Below are 22,748 nucleotides of genomic sequence, written 5' to 3'. Positions count from 1 at the left end.
ACTAGCTGCTGGCTTTGCCCCTGCTATTTGACAGCTCTCTGTGCAGACAAGCCCTGGTGAATTGGAGGGACATGATAAAGGGTAAAGTCCAGAATGTTTTTGATAAGCAGGGCTGTCAAAATACTAATACAGTAACAGTAGTGATACTGTTGTCATTGTTGTCATCATATTGACTCCATCACCATCATCTGCCACTAACTTGAAATAACAGTGATGGTGCCATTGTACTATCTAAAAATCAAGGCAAGCCACGTCAGGGAGGGAAACAACAAACAAACAAACAAACAAAATCATTCAGGGAAAGCTAGGGTGAGTAGTTGACCAAGCAGACTGATGGAAAAGTCTTTTTCTTCACACAGAGAAGCACCGTTTGGCTGCTGCTGGAGTGCAAAGCAGAAGGGTTTTGCAGATAGGCAAATTCAAAGAGTCTCATTCTTTTTCTCCCTTTCCCTCAAACTGCAGAATGATTTGCTGCCGATGGCACATTAGATGCTGGTGTGAACTAAGAAAATAGAGAAATAATACTAGAAACGTCAGTATTCTGCTCCCTATGAGTTTTGGATTTCTTTTCAAAAATTATTTTCTCTGCTGTTTCAGGAAGGGCATTTTCCATGACCCACAGCATGGTGAAATCTCCAATTTCCAATGGCACATTTAATTTTGATAGCCAAATGAAGAGTGATATACATGTATATCACACTGTGCACAAAGACTCAGGATTGTACAAAGACTTACTGCACAAAATACACTTAGACAGAGGTGCTGACGACAGACCAACACAAGAAAATAACTACAAGTTATTGCGGCGCAATAACAGCTATACTTGTTATACTGCTGCCATATGTGGGATGCCAGTGCATTCGTCCTTCAAGGCTGTTGATGTGTCGGCTGCAGAAGATAGTGAAAAGCTAGTTACTGACACGGTGTCTTATTCAAAAAAGAGAGTTCGTTATGACAGCTATTCCAGCTATTGCAATGCTGTGGCAGAAGCAGAAATTGAAGCGGATGAAGGTGGTGTGGAGATGAAATTGGCCTCTGAGTTAGTGGCTCCTGCCCATCCAACTGAGGATCCTGTAGAAGAAGAGAGAGATGAGACAGACTCCTCACAAGTCCACCTGCTCTTTCATTTTCTCCAGATCCTTACGGCTTGCTTTGGGTCTTTTGCTCATGGAGGCAATGATGTTAGGTAGGTGTGACTTTTATGTTATTTGTTTCTGTTGCTGTTGAGCTGGTGAGTATGCATAAAGAGTGTTATGGTGTGCTGCAAAATCCATGGATTCTAATCTGTTTTGAAATTGTGATCTGTTAGAAACAATATTTGCTTTTTGACTTCATTTTCACTTGGTGCTCCATCTTGCTGCTTCTTTGCATGAAGAACAAATATGCACAGAGAAATCTAGGTCTCCTGAGCTGAGAGACTCAAATCTGTTTTTATGAGAGACCAGAAATTTGAACTGTTTTTCTGTGTCATTGTCATTAAGCTGAATATCCTCTTCCCTTTTGCTACCTAGCTCTTGTGGTATAGTTCCAGCTAGAACTCTTTGCTGATCAAGGTGAGGCTTCTCTTGGGGGATTTACATGTGCACAATCCCTTGTCTCCTGAGCATTGTTTAACTTTTAAAAAAAACTCATCCGAGGAGTTTTATGACTCCTCCTTGCATGGTTGCTTCTCAGTTTTACAAGTGGCAGCTCCCATCCCTTGCTAGCCAAAAGACCACTCTTTGGGTGGGGTGAGGGGACTGGAGTCTTCACGCCAGCTTTCTGCAGGAGCTCAAAACTGTTGGATCATTTATCATCTTTGTCATCTAAAATGCACTGGCAGAGCTTTCTGTGCCATCAGTATTACCTGTGATTATAGTCCAAATATTTCCAGCAAGCTTACCAAATCCTTAATGAACATTTTGGTTCAAGCAGAGGATAATGTAAGGCATACAGTGGTGCCTCGCATAACAGGCGCACCGTTTAACGACGAATCCGCATAGCAATCTATTTTTTGGGATCGCATTGCGATGTTTTAATAGCCTAAACATCGCATTGTGATGTTTGCGGAACAGCTGATTGGCAGTTCCAAAATGGCCGCCAGGTGCCCAAAATGGCCACCGCAACCATTTTTGCGTGATTTCCTCGCTTACTGAGGCGGCGAAAATGGCGGCGCTATGGAGTATCTTCGCATAACGGTGAGTTTTTGCCCCATAGGAACGCATTAAACAAAGTTTAATGCGTTTCTATGGGGTCCCCCCCCCCCGCATTGCGATGTTTCCAGATAGCGATGATTAATCCGGAACGGATTAACGTTGCTATCCGGGGCACCACTGTATTTTTGATTCGTACTGTCTTCCAGCAGGAATTGCCTTTGAAAATTGCCTCCTGGCAGGCTTGGTTACAGTACACTAACAGCTGGTGTTTTGCTCCCCACTATTGCATTCTTTTTTAGACTGAAGATTAGTAACACCAGTGGGGCTCATTTACGATGAGACACATTTAGTTACCTTTGCTGAGTGATTGTAACAATGTCTCATTGATTTTAGGTGTTCACTGAAGTGGTAAATTTCTTACATTTAGCGCACTGCAAGGTGTAGCATCTATTAGAATTCAGTGACTGCATGCAGACAATGATATTTTGGCTTAATAAGAGTTGAGCATATTGTGAGATAGTGTGTTCATATCTTCAGTTTTTCCTGTCCATGAGAATAAAGAAAAAACCTCACAGGTAGTATTCACTTACTATAGGCTGGTGTTTCATCAGAACCATAAAACTGGCTAACAGCTTCAGTACAACCCAGGACTTTAAACCAACTTCAAATTGTCATTCAATATATTGGCTTATTTTAAATTTGTAATTTTCCAGTTCAGAGAAAACCATAACTAGTTTCATTGCATTCCAATAGGGAAATGCTTTTCGCTAGAGTATGATTTCTCTAAACAGCTATTTCAGTGGAACGGATTATCATCGTCTAGCGAGGCACCACTGTATATAAATGTTAGATTTACTGGGGTGCAATTATCTGGCCCTTCTGTCCACCTACAATGTTTTAAAAACTGTTGTTATATTGGTTGGTTTATTTTCTTCCTGTGACAGAGTGAACTTTAGTGACAAATTGTAATTTAAAAAACAGAAAACAAAAACTTGAATTTTATTTCATATTTATTTTAAGGCCTCCCCATTGCCTGCTGTTTCAGATTGGATCACTTTTTGATTTTATTTTGTTGCAGAAGTTGATCTGTTCTCACCATCTAGTCTGTTATCCTCCTCACTTTTCCTTTACCCATAGTCAAAGCTTTCATATCTGACCAATATGTTCTGTAGAATGACATGAAAGTGTGAACTTCACTTTTCTCTAATGTAATGATACTCCTTTAGCAGTACATTCCCTCAATCACCTAACAATATTTCTGGAATTTTTTTTAACAATTTAGCAAAAATATTTGCATGCTTTAGTTTCAACCTTTTGTTCATTAAGCATGTGATATCTTAGTGTTGCTCATGTTTAAGTCTCCTTATGAGTGTTTGGTGTCTGATTCCTATATTAAGATTCTACTGTGGTTAAGGATAAGTTCTATTGATATCCATATAGTAATCCTTATATTACAAAGTTCCTGAAAAAGAATAGCAGATCTAGCAGTGATTCTCTGTTATCTGTTCCATGTGAGCCTTACACTCAAGCCTATGCGTATATCGTAGTTCAGGTTCCAATGAGGTCTCAGTCTGGCAGTAGCATTTGTCAGACTGAAACTGTGCAGTTTCTTTCTTTAGATTGGCTTTAATTCATAAGATTATTGGGAGAGTGAAGGTGAGATGAGAGCTATGTCCAGTTTCTTGAGCTTTTTGGAGGAAAGATAGGATATAAGTGTAAGTAACATCTTACCACCTAGATTCCAGGATGGCTCCTTCTGACTATTATCTGTTCCCCAAACAGATTTTTTTCTGGTTAAGTCTCAATACTTATCAGCACCCCCTTGTAAAACCAATGATTTTTTAAAATAATCAAATTGATTTAAATTGATTTAAATCACGATTTTTTTTTAAAAAAATATTTAAATAATCAAAAATCTGATTTGTTTAAATTTACATTGTGATTTAAATCATGATTTAAATAGTTTTATTTAAATTAGATCCACCCTGCTTGATGCTATGCATTTTTGTAATGTCAAGCAGTGAGATGGGATGCAGTTTTTTCAAGTGTTTACTCTTGTAGAGAAAAAAATCTCATTTTTTAAAAAAGTCAATTTTTAAAAACTTAATTAGTAATAAAGAGTGGATACCAATACAATATTAGGCAAGTTTGGCTGTTTCAAAATTGTAATTAATGTTTTCCAGGTGATGATCTCTAGGTAGAAAGGGTACATGCCTATTTTATTGATTTAAAAGCAGGGATGTCAGAATAAAACCATAAATGTGCATAACAATCCAAACTAATCTAAATTTCTAAATTCAGCTTCTGGTTGTGCAGCTCATATAAAAAATAAAGCTTTGATTAATTTTTGTTCACTTTCAACAAACAGCAGTGTCTTGCTTTTTCTTGAGCATGGGAAGCTGCAAGTGTGTTTGCATAAGATCTGTAGAAACGGGCATAATAATGCCTGTTCAAAGAAAGAAGCTAATGTATAGCATGATTGTAATGAAGCTGCTGAAAGAAGAAAGAACTGGCAGATTTAAATATTTCAGGCATGAGTATTCAAGGAACATAACAAATTAAATAAACTGCTAAATCAGCTTACATTCTTTTATGGTACTGAAAGTTTTCCCTAAATATTCTCCAATTCAAAAATTTCCACCAAAGACATGTCAAGATTGATCCAGAAGTTATATAGTGTCTAAAGCACTTTTAAATGTATTTTCCATTGAGTATTAATGTGAAAATCCTGGGGTCCTCTTCCAGAGGTACTGTAATCATTTTGAGCATTCTTGATTTAGTGGTTCATGCAGCATCTGTGATTGCATTCATGTAGGAGCAATGGGTAATACAAGTATTTCTGTCCCCTTTATTTTCTCTTTCATAACACCTCAATTTTTTAAACAGCCGGTACAGGTTTTTGTCTGAGCACTATGTGTCTAAGAAGACTGATGCCAACTAAATGGTGTCTGATAGGCTGTATATTTGTTGCGTTCTGCAGGGTGGTGGAAACTATGCCTCTAATCAGGACACCCTGACCTGGTCATGTTGCCTGAAGAACTTGAGCCTTTCTTCCATAATTAGCAAGGATGATGACTATCCTGCTCTCTCTCTCTCTCTCTCTCTCTCTCTCTCTCTCTCTCTCTCTCTCTCTCTCTGTGTGTGTGTGTGTGTGTGTGAGAGAGAGAGAGAGAGAGAGAGAGTTTCATTAATACATGACACTATTAAAAACAAACATATTAATTATTAAAAGGTAGTAAATAAAATCCCTTTGAAACCATTAAAATTTTTAAAAAGAGAAAAGTCCTGCAGGAAAGAGTTTACAGTCTGGGAACAGTTTCTGAAAAAATCCCTCTCCTACATTTGCACCAGCGGATGGCGGCAGAAGTGGAAGTGGCGGTGGAAGGGGGAATCCCAGGCATGGAGGTGTCTCGAGACCCCACTCTGAATCTGCTGCCAGCTCCAGCTGCTCTGGATTCTGGACCACTGCCTGTTGGGGCACCAGCATGGCGACTTTTCGGGTTTGGCTGTGGGGGGGTAGCAATCTAGTGACTTATGGCTCACATGTCCACAGAGAAGGTTTTGTGTGCCAGCTTTGGCACATGTGCCATAGGTTCACCATCGCTGGTCTAGGTGGATGAGGGATTCCATAGAAGGCAACCAACTTTTTTTTCAGTTTGAAGTGGTGGCCCTGGCCAGCCCACTAAAGCAGTGCCCCCCAACCTTTTTAACCCTGCGGTGTGCATGCGCAAAAGAGGACAGTCTCTTGTGTGCAGTCGCACTCACACAAATGCGTGAAGGGCAGGGTGGCGCTCGTACAGGCGCGCACACACTTGTGCACATGTGCAAAGGGGTGGGGAAATGCTTGGACTGGCGCAGGCATGTATGCGCATGCGCAAAGGGGCTGCGCAGGGGGAGCGTTTGGGGGGGTAGAGGGGGAGGTCTGTCTCTGTGGCCCGGTCCAGCTCAGGCCACGGACCAACACCGGGCCACGAACCAGGGGTTGGGGACCCCTGCACTAAAGGATCTGCTTCACTACAGGTTTACCACCTTGTGGAAGAAGGAGTACATTTTAGCAACCTTCTTGGACCCCTTCCCCAAATTAAACAGTGGGTGATGAATATTAAGCAGCAGCAAGGAGTATGTGCAGTGCCAGCCAAATTCCTGTCACATGCGTAAACAGCAGGTAGAAAAGAAGGTCCTGCTAGCAGTGAGGGATCATATAGGGCAGAAAGAAACTAGCAATGTCCATAGCACCCTGAACAGCCATACCAGCAGTTGTGTTCTAGAGTCCTACTCCCTCACCCCTGCAACAAGCTTTCTCAGACACTTATCTTGACAAGCATGGCAGGGGCCAGTCCTCCGGAGGCACGAGAGGAAGGGCATGGCAGAGGTAGAGGTGTACATGCAGGAGCCCTGCAAGCCAAAAGAGACCTATCCCTTTTCTTAGTGGGCTGAGAAGGAGCCTGTTTGGGGAGGTCTGGCCAGGGTGATGGTGGGACTGCTGTCTTGCCCACCAACTAGTGTGCCCAGTAAGAGAGTGTTCTCTTGGGCCAAGGAAATTGTCACTCCACATTGCCCATGCCTGGAACCTGGATCTGTAGAAAAGCTTATTTTCCTTAAAGTCAGTCTACCATTGCTAGGCTTCTCGGAGGTCCTGTTTAAGTAAGACACAATGACGCACACTGATCACAGTACTAAGTATGGCATGCTTCTGTCTGCTGCCCCTTCCTTCTGCCTCTTTCATTCATCCAACCATTACTCCAAGATTGTGCTCACTCGCTCAACTGTGCTATACCCCATTCTGTTTTCACAGTTCCCATCCACCATAGGCTATCTGCTGCTACAGAATGCCTGCCAATGCTGCCCAGAGTATTTCTCACTCCCCAGTTCAGTCTGTCATGTACTTTCCCAATGGTGCTGGCATTCCCACTCTTCAGGGTTCAATCTGTATTCCCATTACAGTCATTTCCTAACCCCTAGGCACTGCTGGCTGTTGGTGCCCACTGTTTTTGTTTGTCACAGTCACTGGGAAGGTGTCAGAGAGGACATAGTGGAATCTTTTAAAATATTTTGCTTGGTTTTTTTTAAGGTTTAGTTTATATGTCTTATAATATATAATACAGTGGTGCCCCACATAGCGACGTTAATCTGTTCCAGGATTAACGTCGCTATCCGGATTCTTCGCTATGCGGGGGGGGAACCCATAGGAACGCATTAAACTCCGTTTAATGTGTTCCTATTGGGGAAAAACTCACCGGTAAGCGAAGAATCCCCCATCCAGCCGCCATTTTCGCCACCTCGGTAAGCGAGGCGCAAAAACGCTGCGGTCGGCCATTTCCCCCCAGCTGAGCAGCGCAGGCTTCAGAACAACCTCCGGGGAAGCGTCCACTGTGGGCGCTCCGAACCTTCTTCCCCCAGCTGGGCGGTGCAGGCTTCGGAGCGACCGCCGGGGAAGCCTCCACCGTGGTTGCTCGGAAGCGCCCGCCAGTCAGCTGGGGGGGGGGGAAATGGGGCCTATGGGGAAAAATCGCAAAGCGGATTCGTCGTTAAACGGGGCGCTCGTTATACGAGGCACCACTGTACTTGATATAATATAGATAATATTTTATCTATATAATATTCATATTTACTGTAACATAGTTTTGGATATCCAGAAATTCCAAATATGTAAAATTCCCAATTCAGAATCTGAAAGGCTGTAATTCCCAATCTGAATTCTAAATCTGAATTTTGGTGCCAGTGCACATCCCTAATATTTATGTCACAGATAAAAGGAAACTTTAAGAATTAAACGGCATTGCTTGCTCTTAGTCATGGAGCCATATACGTAGCCCGAAGAGAAGCTTTGGTTTGTGAGCTCCCATCTCTGCTGCCAGCTAGCTGTTGAATATCTTATCAGCTGCTACCATCCTTTCCACGAACTGGATTTGACCAACAATTTTCAGGGGCCAGAAGAGGCTGTCATACACAAACCAATCTGTCCCTGAATTATATTGTGTCTCTGTCTGGATTTTAATTTAATTTTAGAGCGGATCTTTGCTGGAAAAAGACGCAGCTATATTACATAAATACAATGCCCACGTAGATAATCTTGTTTCAAATACAGAATTAAACAAAATATGGAAGACTGTGCATGACAAAAGCCTGTTCTTAAATATGACTAGAGTACAGAGTGCAAGCATTTTTACATCTATGTTCCTGTAGGGCCCATTGACTCAAAAAGCTTCTTTCCTGCTTTTCTCATCATGTGACCTCATGATGCATTTAAAAGATTTGCCACCACATACATGAAATTATTCTTGGCTTGATTAAATGTTTCACTATTGTTGAATATTGGCAAATCTGTTATCAAACCCAAAGTCTATTATTTTAGAAAAAAGGAATTATCACAGTAAATAAATAAACATTGAAAAGTAGGTGCAGGCTTGGCCTCAATCTTACCAGCTAGGAGACTAGATATAAAAGAAAAGAGGAAGAGAGGGAAGGCAGATGAGATTATACAGTGATAACAGAGAGGTGGGTTTGAAACACACACCCACCACACACACACACACACAGAGGGAGAGAGAGAGAGAGAGAGACGGACGGATAGACAGACAGACAGACATTTAAATTGATTTAGGGCCAAGGTGATCTTGTCCTTCCTGGAAGGTGAATCAACAGGTAAGCAGATGTCATCACTCTCCTATCAATGGGTGGTGCTAGACTTATGGACTCTTTGGAATCTCAGATGTTTTCAGTGCTGGGTGGCAAGAAACATGTCTTGCCGAGCAGCTTTTGATCAACTCTAAACACTGGATTATAAAATCACCTCCAGGCAAATAGAAGGGGAAGATATGGAGGCAGTGACAGAGTTTACCTACTTGGGCTCCATGATCACTGCAAATGGTGACAGCAGCCATGAAATTGAAAGACGCCTGCTTCTTGGGAGGAAAGCGATGACAAACCTAGACAGCATCTTAAAAAGCAGAGACATCGCCTTGCCGACAAAGGTCCGCATAATCAAAGCTATGGTTTTTCCAGTATCAATGTATGGAAGTGAAAGCTGGCCCATAAAGAAGGCTGACCACCAAAGAATTGATGCTTTTGAACTATGGTGCTGGAGGAGACTTTTGAGAGTCCCCTGGACTGCAAACAGAACAGACCTATCCATTTTGAAGGAAATCAACCCTGAGTGCTCACAGGAAGGACAGATCCTGAAGCTAAGGCTCCAATACTTTGGCCATCTCACGAGAAGAGAAGACTCCCTGGAAAAGACCCTGATGTTGGGAAAGTGTGAGGGCAAGAGGAGAAGGGGATGTCAGAGGACGAGATGGTTGGATAGTGTCATCAAAGCTACCAAAATGAATTTGACCAAACTCTGGGAGGCAGTGGAAGACAGGAGGGCCTGGCATGCTCTGGTCCATGGGGTCACGAAGAGACACAACTAAATGACTAAATAACAACTAAAATGAGTTTTAAGGATGCTTGTAATATAAGCCCTACCCCCAAAATAAGCCCTAGTTAAGTGAAACCCCAACCTCCACCATTCTGCAGCAACCAGAAGATGACATGACTGTATTTGAATAAATGTAGATTGTTGTACATGAAAAAAATTAAACATCCCCTGAAAATAAGCCCTAATGTGTTTTTGGAGCAAAAATTAATATAAGACCCTATCTTTTTGGGGGGAAAACACGGTAGTTATTAATGATGTTACTTTGGTCTGGCAGCTAGAGATTTCTGTAGCTTGTTAAATGCCTGAGAAAGTGCTCCCTGAGAAAGTGTCAAGCACAAGTCTGATTTTTATCCTGTGAAACATGGGGCTTCTGTTTCCAGAAAAGAAAAACTTTTAGCCCTTGCTCATTTGTTTTGCAGAATGTCAGGCAGTGCCTGTTTTCCTTTCTTCCAGCTGTATATCTTGGCAGGGCGTTTAACCTAAATATAGTCAAGTCTTTGGATCTAGCTGTCAGATCTTGGGTTGTGCATTCTCTGGATTCCATCCTTCATTGCCCGTGTCCCCAGAAAACTTTGGCTTGTTAACCTGTGAAACTTGGACTGTTATGTAGGACATTTTATGTCACTTGCCTGATAATCTACGTCATGATTGTGTTCTTACACTGAGATAGTAGATATCATAATTCAGTGCAGTGGCATGTTGTATAATGGTCATTCCTTTGTTCGTATTTGGCTTCTGTATTGTGGCTTGTGTTCTCAAAGTCAGTATCTTTTAGGGCTCCTGCAGAAAAGTTTTAAGACATAGTAAAAGGTAAATGTGCCTAGTGGAAAGAAAGGTAAACCAAAACAAAATGATTCTGAAAGATACACTCTTGGGCTCCTGTCCCACAGATGCTTACCAGTCAGAGAGAGGCCACTGTGCATCTTCAGGATAATGATTTTATAGAATTAATTTGTTCAGAAATTTCATTGATGTAGTAATACTAAGGACTTGTCTGGTAGCACACCAAATTTCTGACCTTAAGAAATGAATGAGCAAAGTGCAGATCATGGGTCATGTGGAGCCCCTGAGACTTTTTTTTTGAGAATTTGTAAATCCTACCAATGTATTTCTTCAAAATGTTTCAGCCCCAAAACTAACTAACCCACCAACTACTTTACTTTCTGCTCCCAGAAGCCTCCAGGAGCAGCAGTAGCCTTCTGAGCATTTCCTTATTTATTTATTTATTTATTTCATTTATATCCCGCCTATCTAGTCAATTGTGACCACTCTAGGCGGCTGTTTTGATACCTCCTCATATATATTTTTTTCATTTTCAGTGCTGATGCAGCCAACAGGTGATCCTAGAAATGGAAAATTGACCCCTGGGCTTTTTGAACATGTCAGTTCTTGCTATAGTAGAAAACCGAAGGCAGTTTTGGGTCTCATGAGTGTCTTATATCATATGTACATTCCTAAATATATGTCATTCATAGATCACAGTTTTGGCTGTATACGACTATATGTGTTTCTGCTTAAACTATAATCTATAGAGTAACTGCTGAACTTTCCCTGCTTTGGAAACCCTATGATGAAACAGTCCAGAATAAAACAAGCGATACTGTTGGAAGACAAGACTCCCAGGTTGGAAAGCATTCAATCAGCAATTGGGGAAGAACAAAGTTCATGTACAAATAGATCTGTCATTAATAATACAACTAGATTAAATCTGAAAGGATGTCTAGTGGCTGATGTGTAGAGAAGTGAAATGAGAGTCCAGTGCTGTAGAATGCATACAGTTGGAAAATGGAATGTGAGAAGTGTACATCAAGGTCAACTGAAAGCCATCAAGCAAGAAATGAAATATATAAACATTGCTTGGCATCATGGAACTCAAGTGGACTGGAATGGGTTATTTTCATTCATACAATTACAAAGCATTCTAGTCTAGAAATGAGAAGCTCAGGAAAAAAAATGGAGTGGCACTAATACTGAGGCAAGATGTAGCACAGGCAGTTAGGGGCTATAATGTAAGGTCTGCTGAACAGTATCAATCAGACTCCACAGAAAACCTATCAACACAATCCACATTCAGGTCTGTGCTCCAACTACAGATACCGAAGAAGATGAAATTGAAAGTGTTTATGTAAGCATCCAAGAGGAAACTGATCACACACTAAAACAAGATACAGTTATAATTAGATATGAGCACAATCCACAGTTCAGTGGTGTATGCCAGTTCGGTGCAGTGCCCACACAGGTGTTCTGCAGGCACCACACACTTCCCTCTCCTGCCTCCTCTATGTGCTCGCCCATTTCCTGGGCAAGGGGAACTCCCCCCCCATCTCCTCAGTGCAACTCGCTGATTGGGGCATGCACTTCCCTCTGCTGTCTCCTCTGATGGCCATCCACTCAAAGGCAGTGCTGCAGGTTTCCCTGCCTTACCTTCTTGTCTGGGTGGGCAGCCACCAGAGGAGGTGGAGGAGAAAAGCACACACTGCTATCAGTGAGTGGACAGTCATGCCGAGGAGGCAGAAAGGGAAGCATATGTCACTCAGGGAATGGGCAAAGACAAAGAGGAGGTGGGAGAGGGGAGTGGGTGGCACCTGCAGAACACCTGTGTGAGCACTGGGCCAAGCCACTTAGTTGCAGTTCATGCCCATCTCTGCTTATAGTCATAGGTGACTGGAACACAAAAGTAGAGAACAAAGCAGAACCAAAATTTGGCCTTGGGGATAGAAACAAAGCAGGAGAATTACTCTCAGAGTTCTGCAAAGTCAACAAACTGTTTATTGCAAATCCATGCTTCAAACAATCAAACAGAAGGCTGTACACATGGATATCAACAGATGATCAATATGGAAATCAAATATACAATGTAATTGGAAGCAGAAAATTGTGCTGTATTCTCTCAGCCAAAACAAGACCAGGAGCAGACTGTGGTACATTACAGTAAAGCTGAAAAAGAACACTAAAACAATCATAGTGCTAAAACATAATTTAAGCAACATTTCTGATGAATTAATGTCCATTACAGAACTGTATCATACAGACTAGGTTCAGATGGAGGAGTGAGAAAGAAACATCCATATTCTACCAGATCTGAGATGATCACTGGCTTGCAAATCAATTAGTTCTATCTGAAGAAAGTTACTTGCATCTTCTGGTGCCACTTCAAATGGATTATGAAACATTCTTGTTTCCTTTCCATGTTTATGGCAGTGAATCTTTCTGGAATTCCACCTGCTTGTCATATTTTAGTTCTTTGAAGCATGAGAAGTCTGAAAAGTTACTTTCACTAACCTACTTCATAAAAATGTTTAGTTTTGCTTCAAAAGCTTTCCATTCAGAATACATGTCACACACAAGCTTTCCTTTCCCCTGCAACCTTAGATTCCTTGCATCCAGATGCTCTGTGATATCAGTTAAGAAAGATGCGCTGTGATAATCAGTTAACAAATCAAAAATCCATCCAGGGTCAGAAAGTACTTTTCCTTTCTCCTTGAGAAAGACACCAATTTTATGATGAAGACCGAAAAAATATTTGAGGGCTTTGCCTTTGCTAAGCCACCTGACTTCTGCATGGTACAATACATCTCCATATTCTACTTCTATCTCTGAGAAAATTTTGAAACTGACAATGAGTAAGGCCATGATGCCTCATGTAATTAATGCTGGATACAACAATACACATCATACTTTACCACTGAAGAATCTTACTACACAAGGCTTGCTGGTAGGTGATGCAGTGAAACTGCATGGGAAGTGTATCATTTAATTTCAATATCTCTTAATTGATTTTTGCAACTTTAACAGTTTTACTTCCCATCATATTTCTTGCACCATCAATTGTGATGCTTTTCAGTTTGTCCCAACTCAGACCAAGATTTTCTGTTGATTCGCACACTTCGAAGAATATGTTTTCTGCAATTGTAGTGCCTTTCAAACTCTACAGTGCACACAATTCTTCTGTAATTCCATAGTCAATCAACTGGTGATTGTAGATGCAGATAAACTGACACAACTAACAGAAGATACCTTAGCAGGGCACATTTCCTTCATTACTTTAACTATACACTTTTAAACAAATCCCCTACCACTCGCAGCAATACATTTAGCAATACATATCATAGCTGGATTTCACAGTCAACAGATTCTCCTCAAAGTGCTTTCAAAAACTGTTTTGCTGCATTGATTTTTTAAGACAATTTATCTTATTCACTCTAACCTCTCCTTGATATAATGAGTAGCTCTAAAAAGGAATTACTGAGGACCTGTAGGTGTTCTTAATAGGAGGGATAAATGTTTAATTTAAAAAAAAATGTCCTGGTTAATAATATCACCAATCTTATGCCATGGAACTTACACAAATAAGAATCCACCCATTGTTCTTTAATAAAGTGAAAGTGCATGTCTGAACAATGGTGCTCTTTGGAGACAAACAGAGTGAAAATTGAAATAAATGCTAGCTGCATCAGAGATAGAAGGTTGTTTGTGAATCATGGTATATTCAGAAAATTCTTTAGCATGGGCCAGTTTTGATAAATATGGAACTGAGTTGAAGGATTTGCAGTTGGAAAATATAATAGAGGTTTTCCATTTTGTTTTCAGCAATGCTATTGGCCCTTTGGTTGCCCTTTGGCTTATATATGAGCAAGGTGGTGTCCTGCAGGAAGCTCCTACTCCTGTTTGGCTCCTGCTGTATGGAGGTGTCGGCATCTGTGTGGGCCTTTGGGTCTGGGGGCGAAGAGTGATTCAAACCATGGGCAAAGATCTGACACCCATCACACCCTCGAGGTAAGTCTCCTCCACTTGGTTACCTTGGCATCTAATGCTTGCCTAGTTTGAGAAATTCTGCCATAGCATCCATCTGCCTAATGATTTCTGCTTTTGACTGTAGTAGTTGTGTGTTACCTCCTCTTTAAACTAATGTGATATGTTTAAATTGTTGAGGTCTAGTTGAGCAGAATAGCCTGCCACTTTCTCGAACAGCATAATGAGGCATCAATTTAAAAATGGAAAACAAATCAAACTAGATTTTCACAGGCTTCTGAGTAACTAAAAAAGAAATAGATCTATGATTTTTGCTTTTAATGCATACTAGACCTCTGCTGCTTTCTTTAATTACTAACGAAGCATGATTTCTTGGTATGTCAAATAGACTGCCAGTAGCAGTGAGCTGCTCAGCTATTTTAATGCGGATGTGTGTGTCCAGTTTCCCTTATTCAGCAGCTCCTTGTTCTCTTAATGTAACTCAATGGCCCCAAGTCAGTCAGAGGGAAGCAGTTGGAGACGATGCTGGTAAGCCTTTGGCATGTTGCATGGTGCCAGGCCAGACGGATAGGTTAAAATTTTAAAGAAAGAGTGACTGTGCAGTGTTTTCTTATGCTTCCTGCAGTGGATTCACTATTGAGTTGGCTTCGGCGTTCACAGTTGTGGTAGCTTCCAATGTTGGACTTCCTGTCAGTACGACACACTGCAAGGTATGCCTTTGCCATGTGACTGCAGCCAGGCTGGTCTGGACTGTTGGGTTTTAACTCTGCTGCTCAGATTAGATTCATAGTGGCATGATATCATGAGGAAGAAATACATAATAAATATGTATAAGCAGGAATGCTTTGCAACAGAATTCATAAAAAAATAGGGATGGGCAGGTCTTATCTTCCCTTCTCAAACACCTTTTAATTCACATTGTGTAATGGAAGACTCTTCCCCCTCTCCTGCATTTCTTATGCATTTGGAAAATAAAATAAAAATCAATCAATCAATCAATCAATCAATCAATCAATGCAGAATCAGATGTGCATCTATGTTAAATTCTTTAAAATGAAAATGTTGGATCAGCCATTTGGCTTTTGCGAACTCCATTAACTCTAATGAGCTATGTGAAACGTTCCCTCTAAGGTGTGTGGGTGCACGAGTGCACAAATGCTGCATCAGGCATGCACAGCTCAGCTGGCGTTTTCACCTGTTGGTTCCATTTATATCTGGAATCCCTTGCTCCAGGGGCAGATCCTCCTTGCAGCACTTCGGAAAATTAGAGGGAACACTGGCTGCATGCAAAAGCGAAAGTTCAGTAGGACTACAAATGTACCATTTCCTGTATGATTCACACACTTTTCACATAATTGTACAGTTGCACTGGAGATTACTGGAAAAGACTGGCCCTAGCCTAATATATATTAGAAATACTATAGTACAGTAAATTATGGCGAAGATCTGAGGCTTTTTGGTGGCTGTGGTAGGAAATCTGAATGCCATTTGTCCATTGGGATAAAAATAATAATAAGAAAACTCCCTCTCTATTGTCCTGCCTTGTGTGCTACCCCTCAATCAGCTGGCCTTGCTGTGTCAAACAGTAGATTGGCCCTGAATAGCAGAGTTTTTTTTACTCTGATCATGCCATATGAACTTTGATCTGCTGCACATTTCTTTGTCCAGAGGTTCTGACACTTTTCATCCTTCATCCTTCCACTTTCCTGATGAATGCATGGCATGGGATGTCCTGTGTGTCACTTTATACACTACAAAATTTCCATCTGTCTTTTTTTATTTCTTCACAGTGGATTTTGCATTGAAGTAATGTGTGCGCTAACCGTACTTGTAGCCTCAAATGTGGGTATTCCAATAAGCTCCACTCATTGCAAGGTATTGGAGTTTGTAGTGGTCATGCCAATTAAACCCATACTGAAGCTTTTAAAGAACCAAACAGAACAAACAATTCATAATAAGTGCTGATTCTTCCCCCCCCTTCTTTTTACCATTTTGCCTTCATTATGTAATGATCAAGCAGTTAAAAAAACAGAATTGTAATGGAAAATTCTGAAATATTTTCAGAACTATTTTGAAAATTTGGAGTTGAGCATTTCCCCAAATTTTGGGGTGCTGATTTTTCCCCCCCTTAAATATTATTAGTATGGACAAAACAAAGGTAGTTTACTATTCTAAATGCTACTTATTAGCCACATTGTAGAATTCATCTGGTAGTCTATTAACAAGTGACAGTCATTTTAACTTTTAGTCTTCTTGCTTCTATGCATTAAACTTAGTGTTAGCTTAGCACTAACCATTTTTGACATTGAGTATTCTCTTCCAAAAGATTAGCACAGTTTTTCACATGGAAGTGCTGGAAGATTATGATGTGCCTAATTTTAGGAAGCACCACAAAATGTGCATCAATAAGAGTCACAAGAATGCTTGATTCTGTATCCGAAGGCAAATGGCATTTGGTTTCAAGCCAATGGAAACACAGCTGTCACTTGAAACTACACATTTTTGTAGCTTTATAATGAAGAATCTAACTGCTTTTCTAACATGTATTTTCATCACAATGTAGTACACTAAACTTAGATGTTGCTTCAAAATGGTTTGCTGATGCCAGTGTAGCTGATGCCCTTTTAAAGCATGAAGAAAAAGGAGTGCTCTTGATGTTCATCTTTTTAAGAACTGGATCCTACATTTCATTCCAGCCAACAGTGTGGGAACTACTGAATTTAGTTGCATTGCCCTATGCCCTTGTTTGGTCTTTGTCAACCCCTGTCCCATTCTAGTTTTCTCAGCCTATCCCAGGTGTCTTCCCCTTCTATTAAAAAATAAACACCCACCAACAAGAAGTTTGCTTTTGGTGTGACTGTCAGTCAGTTGGAGAATTGAAGGGAAGTTCATAACAGTATTGAGGCCAAGGAATGGCAAACTGCAGAAAGAAATATTACAAGCTGATAAAAGGACATTCACAAATATTCTGTTTTGAAAATGATGGCACAATACTGTACACAGTGATACGTTAGGTCATGTGACCATGAGGAGCAGTTGCTCAGTTGTTGCCCTCAGATTCAGAAAGAGATAATGGCACATACTGATGAAAGGGAATGTAAGAAGTGTTCAGAACTGGGAAGTGTAGGACATGGGATTCAGGTAACAGAAACAGCAATACTTGGAACCAATAAAGGAGACTAGAAGAGTCTGAAGCAAAATACATGGTGCTATAGTTCCTACTTCTTCAGCACACCCCACGTATAGAAGCCCATCAGACTAGCTGTGAAATCTTACTTCAAGCCTGGCAATGGTAGACATTTTACTCTGCCTTGTAATAGGACTAACCTTGAAACGAGTTAAACTGAATATAGAGATGCAGCCTGTGAGGAGAAGGAAAGATCTGAGGATTCTTTGGAAAATTCAGTAAACATAGGCTAACGCCTTGTTCACTTAATTGCATAAACATTTTCTGCTCCAGCAGGCCTTGCATTGCATGACTGATTATACCACCATAACTAATCTTGTAGCACATGCAAGACATGAGAAATGTTTATGCAGTTGCATAATACTGCAGGATACTGAACATAATCCTTAGGATAGGGATACATTGGGCAAAATCCTGTTGCATAAAGTTAGTCTGGCATAAACTGGATCCACCTTCTCCCTCCACTAGGCTCCCAAAGAGTTCTCTAGAGCAAAAGAGAGCCTTGGAAACTATATAGGAAGCTTTCATTTAGTTCAGATTAATTATTTCTGGGCCAGATCTGGTTTGTACAGCAGGATTTGCTCACTAAGCCAAGAATGGACAGTATTAGTCTTATTCTGTGAATAAATATTCACTAGTGTTCAGTACTCTTCACAGTACCTTGGCAGGAGATGTCGTTTCAGATATAAATCTGGTGTGTTTGCCAAACATACTCTTTCTGTAGATTGGGATCCAAAGAAGCTCTTACACAAAATTCTTCCATGAGCACATGAGGGAAAGAGTTTCCCTTTCCCCCTTCTTGCACCATTTGGTCATGCTTCATGGAATGCTATTCAGAATGACCCTTTCAGTGCCAGAGTTTTAATTGACAGGGAGACTGCTGTGGGGTATGTGCTGAAAAGCCTCTCTTCATGTGGTTGTGTATCCCACCTGGGCTTCAACGACTGAAATCTTATTGCTTAGTGTAGTAAGTCACAACTAGAGTAAACCTAGTTGAATCTGTGGAAGTTGTGGAGGAGTTAACTCACCAGATCTCCACCAACTTAGTGGGTCTACTCTAGTGCAACAGGGTTTCAGCCAGTAAAATGGCAGCAAACCCACCAGTTATACCATCTTTATAGGAAATCATTTTAAGTCAATAAATCTCCTACAGTATAATTATTGCCAGACTCATGGTTTTCAGAGTTGATTCAATCTAACATAGTCATACGACTGAATTCTGGTTACTAAGGTATCTGAAATAGGTTATGCCATCAACAGTCATTGGGTTGAATCTTTTGGAGTCTCAATAATGTGTCTGGTTTGATTTATACATCTCAAGAAAATTTGAACAGAATTGAATATGCCTTTCTCCATTTGCAGGTACTGTTCAGCAGAAAAAATACCTATGAGATTAGTATGCTGTTAATGTCAATTCTTTTACTCTCACAAGTTTTGTCTAGACGTCATCACTATGCTGTTTGTTAGATAAATCCATTCGCATTAAAATCTGTTGTGGATAGTCTAAGAGAAGGAATTTTTCATATCCTTTTTGGGGAGTAGCTATTGCTAAGCAGAGAGACACAAGCTTTTTAGGCAGAATGCCCAAGGTTGCTCTCTGCCATTGCTAGCTAAAAAGAACTGTGAGTAACAGGGCTTTTGTGCTCGAAGCCCTGGAGAACTGGTGCCTGTTGGAGGAGGCAAACTGGACTAGATCTGGCAGCCTTTTTGTCTAAGAGGATTGGGAGGGACATTCCAGTGGACACAAGCAGAAGTGGAATCAAAAACCTACATGTTTGACTTGAAATTACAACTCCCATTTTAAAACAAGCTTTAAGCAGAGAAGCCTGGTCCACATATGTGGCCATAATTTTTTGGAACTTCTGTGTTTTCCCACACATAGAAGTCTTTGGTGGTGGTTGTTCTTTATACAAAGATTGTTCTTTATATGTAGAGTTTCTGTCCAAAGGGTTATAGTTCAGTACTACTGACACAAAATCATAGGCCTTAAACTACAGAGAGAAAGATCTGTCAAGACCTGTAATAAAAATTTCCATGTTGTTTCAAACTGTGTAAAGCACCAATAAGCAAGTAAATACAGTCCCTCCCTCACTCCATCTGAAGTAGTTCTCCAGCTCTATTGCAACTTCATACAAAGCTCCTTGCTTATGTGGAAATGGAAGTATGACTTAGGATTTCAGCACTGAGCTGTGTCGAAAACTTTGTAAATCAGGGCATCAGCTGACTGGCATTGGTTTTGTCATAGGGATCCACAAATTTGGTTGCTAGATGGCCAGCAGAAGTTACAAAGCTTCTAGATTACTGAAAGCCTTGGAATGCAAAATGGGAGGCTTGTCCTTTAGGGTAAATATGTGATGTGTGTTTCTTGCCTGATGTACACACAGAAGTCTTCGGAAAGATTGATCTTGTTTTCTTCCAGGTTTTGGAGACACTTGATACTACATTACTTGTTGTTCATGAGTGCCTTCAAAACCAGGCATGAAGGGCAACCAAGCTCTTCTCCTAAATTATCTATATGTGCCAGGGGACTCATTGGGAGTATAAACAATTTTTTTGTGGTAAATGATGCTGGATCCAAAAGGCAAGCATAATTTAGGGACCCCTAGTCATAAGCATCTGTGAGCTATGTAAGAATTCATGTAATTCTGACTTTTTTCTCCAACTTCCAAGGTTGGCTCTGTGGTAGCAGTTGGTTGGATACGCTCCAAGAAGGCCGTTGACTGGCACCTCTTCCGCAATATCTTTCTTGCTTGGTTTGTGACTGTTCCTGTTGCTGGCTTATTCAGTGCTGGCATCATGGCAATTCTCATGTATGGTATCCTGCCATATGTCTGATTTAGTTGTTTCTTCAGGGAAGAAGGGAGTCTTTCTTTAAATAAATGAAGCCAAGAGCTGTCTGTCAGAATGCAAAGCTCCCTATTTAAACCATATACTGCAGTATGTGCTAGTCAGCAAGGATTTATCCTCAGTATCTTAACATCTGCTGTACATATCATCAGTGTCATTGGTTGACATAACACGTGGTGCCGTTTTCTTCTGTATTAAAGAAATATATATATATGCTTATAGTAGGTAACACTACCTTAAATTATAAGTGAGGTGAAAATAATTGCCTAGAACTTAATCTCTAGTAAAACTTGTACATAATGTATCATTTAGTGGCATTTTTAAAAAAATCTTTTAGAGAGGCTGGGATGTTTTGTCAGTTTGATATATGATATCTGAAGCAAAGTGCAAAATGAATACACTTCTTTTTTTAAACAAATCTGTTTAATAGTACTGGAGCAAAACAGTGCAGAAGTATATTGGTAAAAAGATTGTTCATATCATATTGTTGTGTATAAATACTGTATGAACATTGATTTTATAAAAACTTACAAAGATGTAGCTTTTTAATGGTGCATTTCCCTCATATATTTTGGATAAGAAAGTTTAGAAAGAACCAAAGAAGGGGAATGGCTTGTCAGTATTATATTATTTGTTTCTCTGTGTGTGCTGTTTCTCTCCTCACCCATATAACTTTCTAATAAAGATTATTTTTTACTCATCAGCCATCACCAAAGCTTGAAGTAACATCACTAATGGTTTACAGTAACTAGTAAAGTGTTGTACTATTAGAAACTATACATCAACTATTGTCCACATGGGATGTAGTGAAAACCAAGTTTTGTTACATGTTGAACTTGGAACAGTCTCTAAATATACATATCCCACCCCTTATATATTACTCTGCTTCTGTTCCCAGAACATCCACTAACTAGCAAATTGAAGGGGTGGAAGATGAGGATTTTGTTTTGTTTTCTTGTTGCCTCCAGTAAGTCTCAGTTGTGCAGTGTCAGTTGGAGGATGGTGTCCCCATATACGTTGATGATGCCATGTGCAGTGTCTAAAGAGAAAAGGAAACAATCTGGGCTATCTTTGGGTGTCAACTTATAGTCAATGGCCGGTGTTTGAAAGTGGCTGTTAAAACTGTTGTCATACAAGTTTTTAAGATGAGAAGGAACAGACACAAGAGCTACTTTGGACATTAACTCTTAGCAGAATGAGATTTCCTGCAGCATAGCTCTTTCTTGTACCCATCAGTAATATCAAATGTCTGAGACCACATTGCAAGAGTCCACACTGCAGCATCTTATGCTAGCATTGCTGCAGATCAGGGGTGGCATGGGAAGAAGCTGCAGTATGGACTGATCTGCTATCATCTTGGAGTTGAGATGCTGTCAAGGTCAGCTAGAGAGAATCACCATGCACTACTGAAGGCAATCAGACAGGAGCCCTAAGCAACCAGTTCTTCAAAACAAAGAGGCATCTGGTTTCCCAGTCCCCTGCACCTAGTAAAATGACAGTGCTACTGAATAGACCTAGAGGTCTCTGGCCCTAGAACTGCAACTTGCTGTAATTTGTTGGGTGTCTGATGAGGATTTCCTTAGTAGCATTAGAAGAGTAGAGTAGCATTACCTGATAAACAGCTGGTGGAATCTAATTGCTATGGAAGACCCCTGGGAAGTTCTGCTGCTGAAGTTAGTCTCTTTTGTACAGCTCACATTTATTTCCAGTGGGCTTGTGCAAGAGATCTTCCTCCTTGGCATATTGTGACAGTGCACTTGTTGGATTTACTGGAGTGAGTTTATGGAAGCAGTGCTTGGAGGAGTTTGGGAACCTACGACTTTTGAAATGCTGCTACAGTTTTGATACATGAGCTTTCTCGGTACTCCATTGTGAAACTTTTTCATCACTCATTCGTTCTAAATTTATAATAAAATAATGAATTGCCCCAAAACGTCTTTCTTGCTGGTGTTCTGGCTTAAAAAAAAAAAAAAAAACTACTACGTACTCTGGGTTTTTTTTCTTCTCTCTTTACAATCAACTCAATTACAGGCACTTTTGTAACACAAAACATTTCTTGCTACTTTGCACGGGTTGTAAATCATTTATTTATCCTCCCTGTGTGTGAGCTCTTGTTTAGAATTTTGTAACAATGGGGGGCATGCATACACTTGCCTGCACTTCCCCGCACTGTCAAAGCCCAAATAAAGCCAGGCTCTGTGTAAAGCAAACAAAACCTTCCATTTATTTCTCTTGGGACAGTTTGTCCCAGGATGTAAACCCCTTCTGAATTAAGACAGCCTTTGTGTGTGTGTGTGTGTGTGTGTGTGTGTGTGTGTGTGTGTGTGTGTGTGTGTGTGTGTGTGTGTGTGTGTGTGTGTGTGTGTGTGTGTGTGTGTGTGTGTGTGTGTGTGTGTGTGTGTGTGTG

At 40.6% G+C, this 22,748-nt stretch overlaps 1 protein-coding gene across 12 annotated transcripts in view; it reads left to right on the top strand.

Annotated features, from left to right (window-relative positions):
- SLC20A2 (solute carrier family 20 member 2) overlaps positions 1-22,274 on the top strand; it is a 108,584-nt gene extending 86,310 nt beyond the window's left edge. For 5 of the 12 annotated variants that reach the window (XM_073003994.2, XM_078377671.1, XM_073003995.2 and 2 more), the window contains 4 exons: positions 598-1,186; positions 14,146-14,331; positions 14,933-15,017; positions 20,165-22,274. In XM_073003994.2, the coding sequence (XP_072860095.1) occupies positions 598-1,186; positions 14,146-14,331; positions 14,933-15,017; positions 20,165-20,329 (1,025 nt within the window). In that variant the 3' untranslated portion in view covers positions 20,330-22,274. Of the gene's footprint in view, positions 1-597; positions 1,187-14,145; positions 14,332-14,932; positions 15,018-16,097; positions 16,183-20,164 lie in introns of all 12 variants that reach the window. The other 7 variants (XM_073004000.2, XM_078377672.1, XM_073004001.2 and 4 more) reach the window with 5 other exon arrangements.
- Positions 22,275-22,748: the final 474 nt, after the last annotated feature.

Source organism: Pogona vitticeps, chromosome 6 (genome assembly GCF_051106095.1).
Source record: "Pogona vitticeps strain Pit_001003342236 chromosome 6, PviZW2.1, whole genome shotgun sequence".
NCBI lineage: Eukaryota > Metazoa > Chordata > Lepidosauria > Squamata > Agamidae > Pogona > Pogona vitticeps.
The sequence above is the reverse complement of the archived record's forward strand: the minus strand, read 5'-3'. Positions and strand labels throughout refer to the sequence as shown.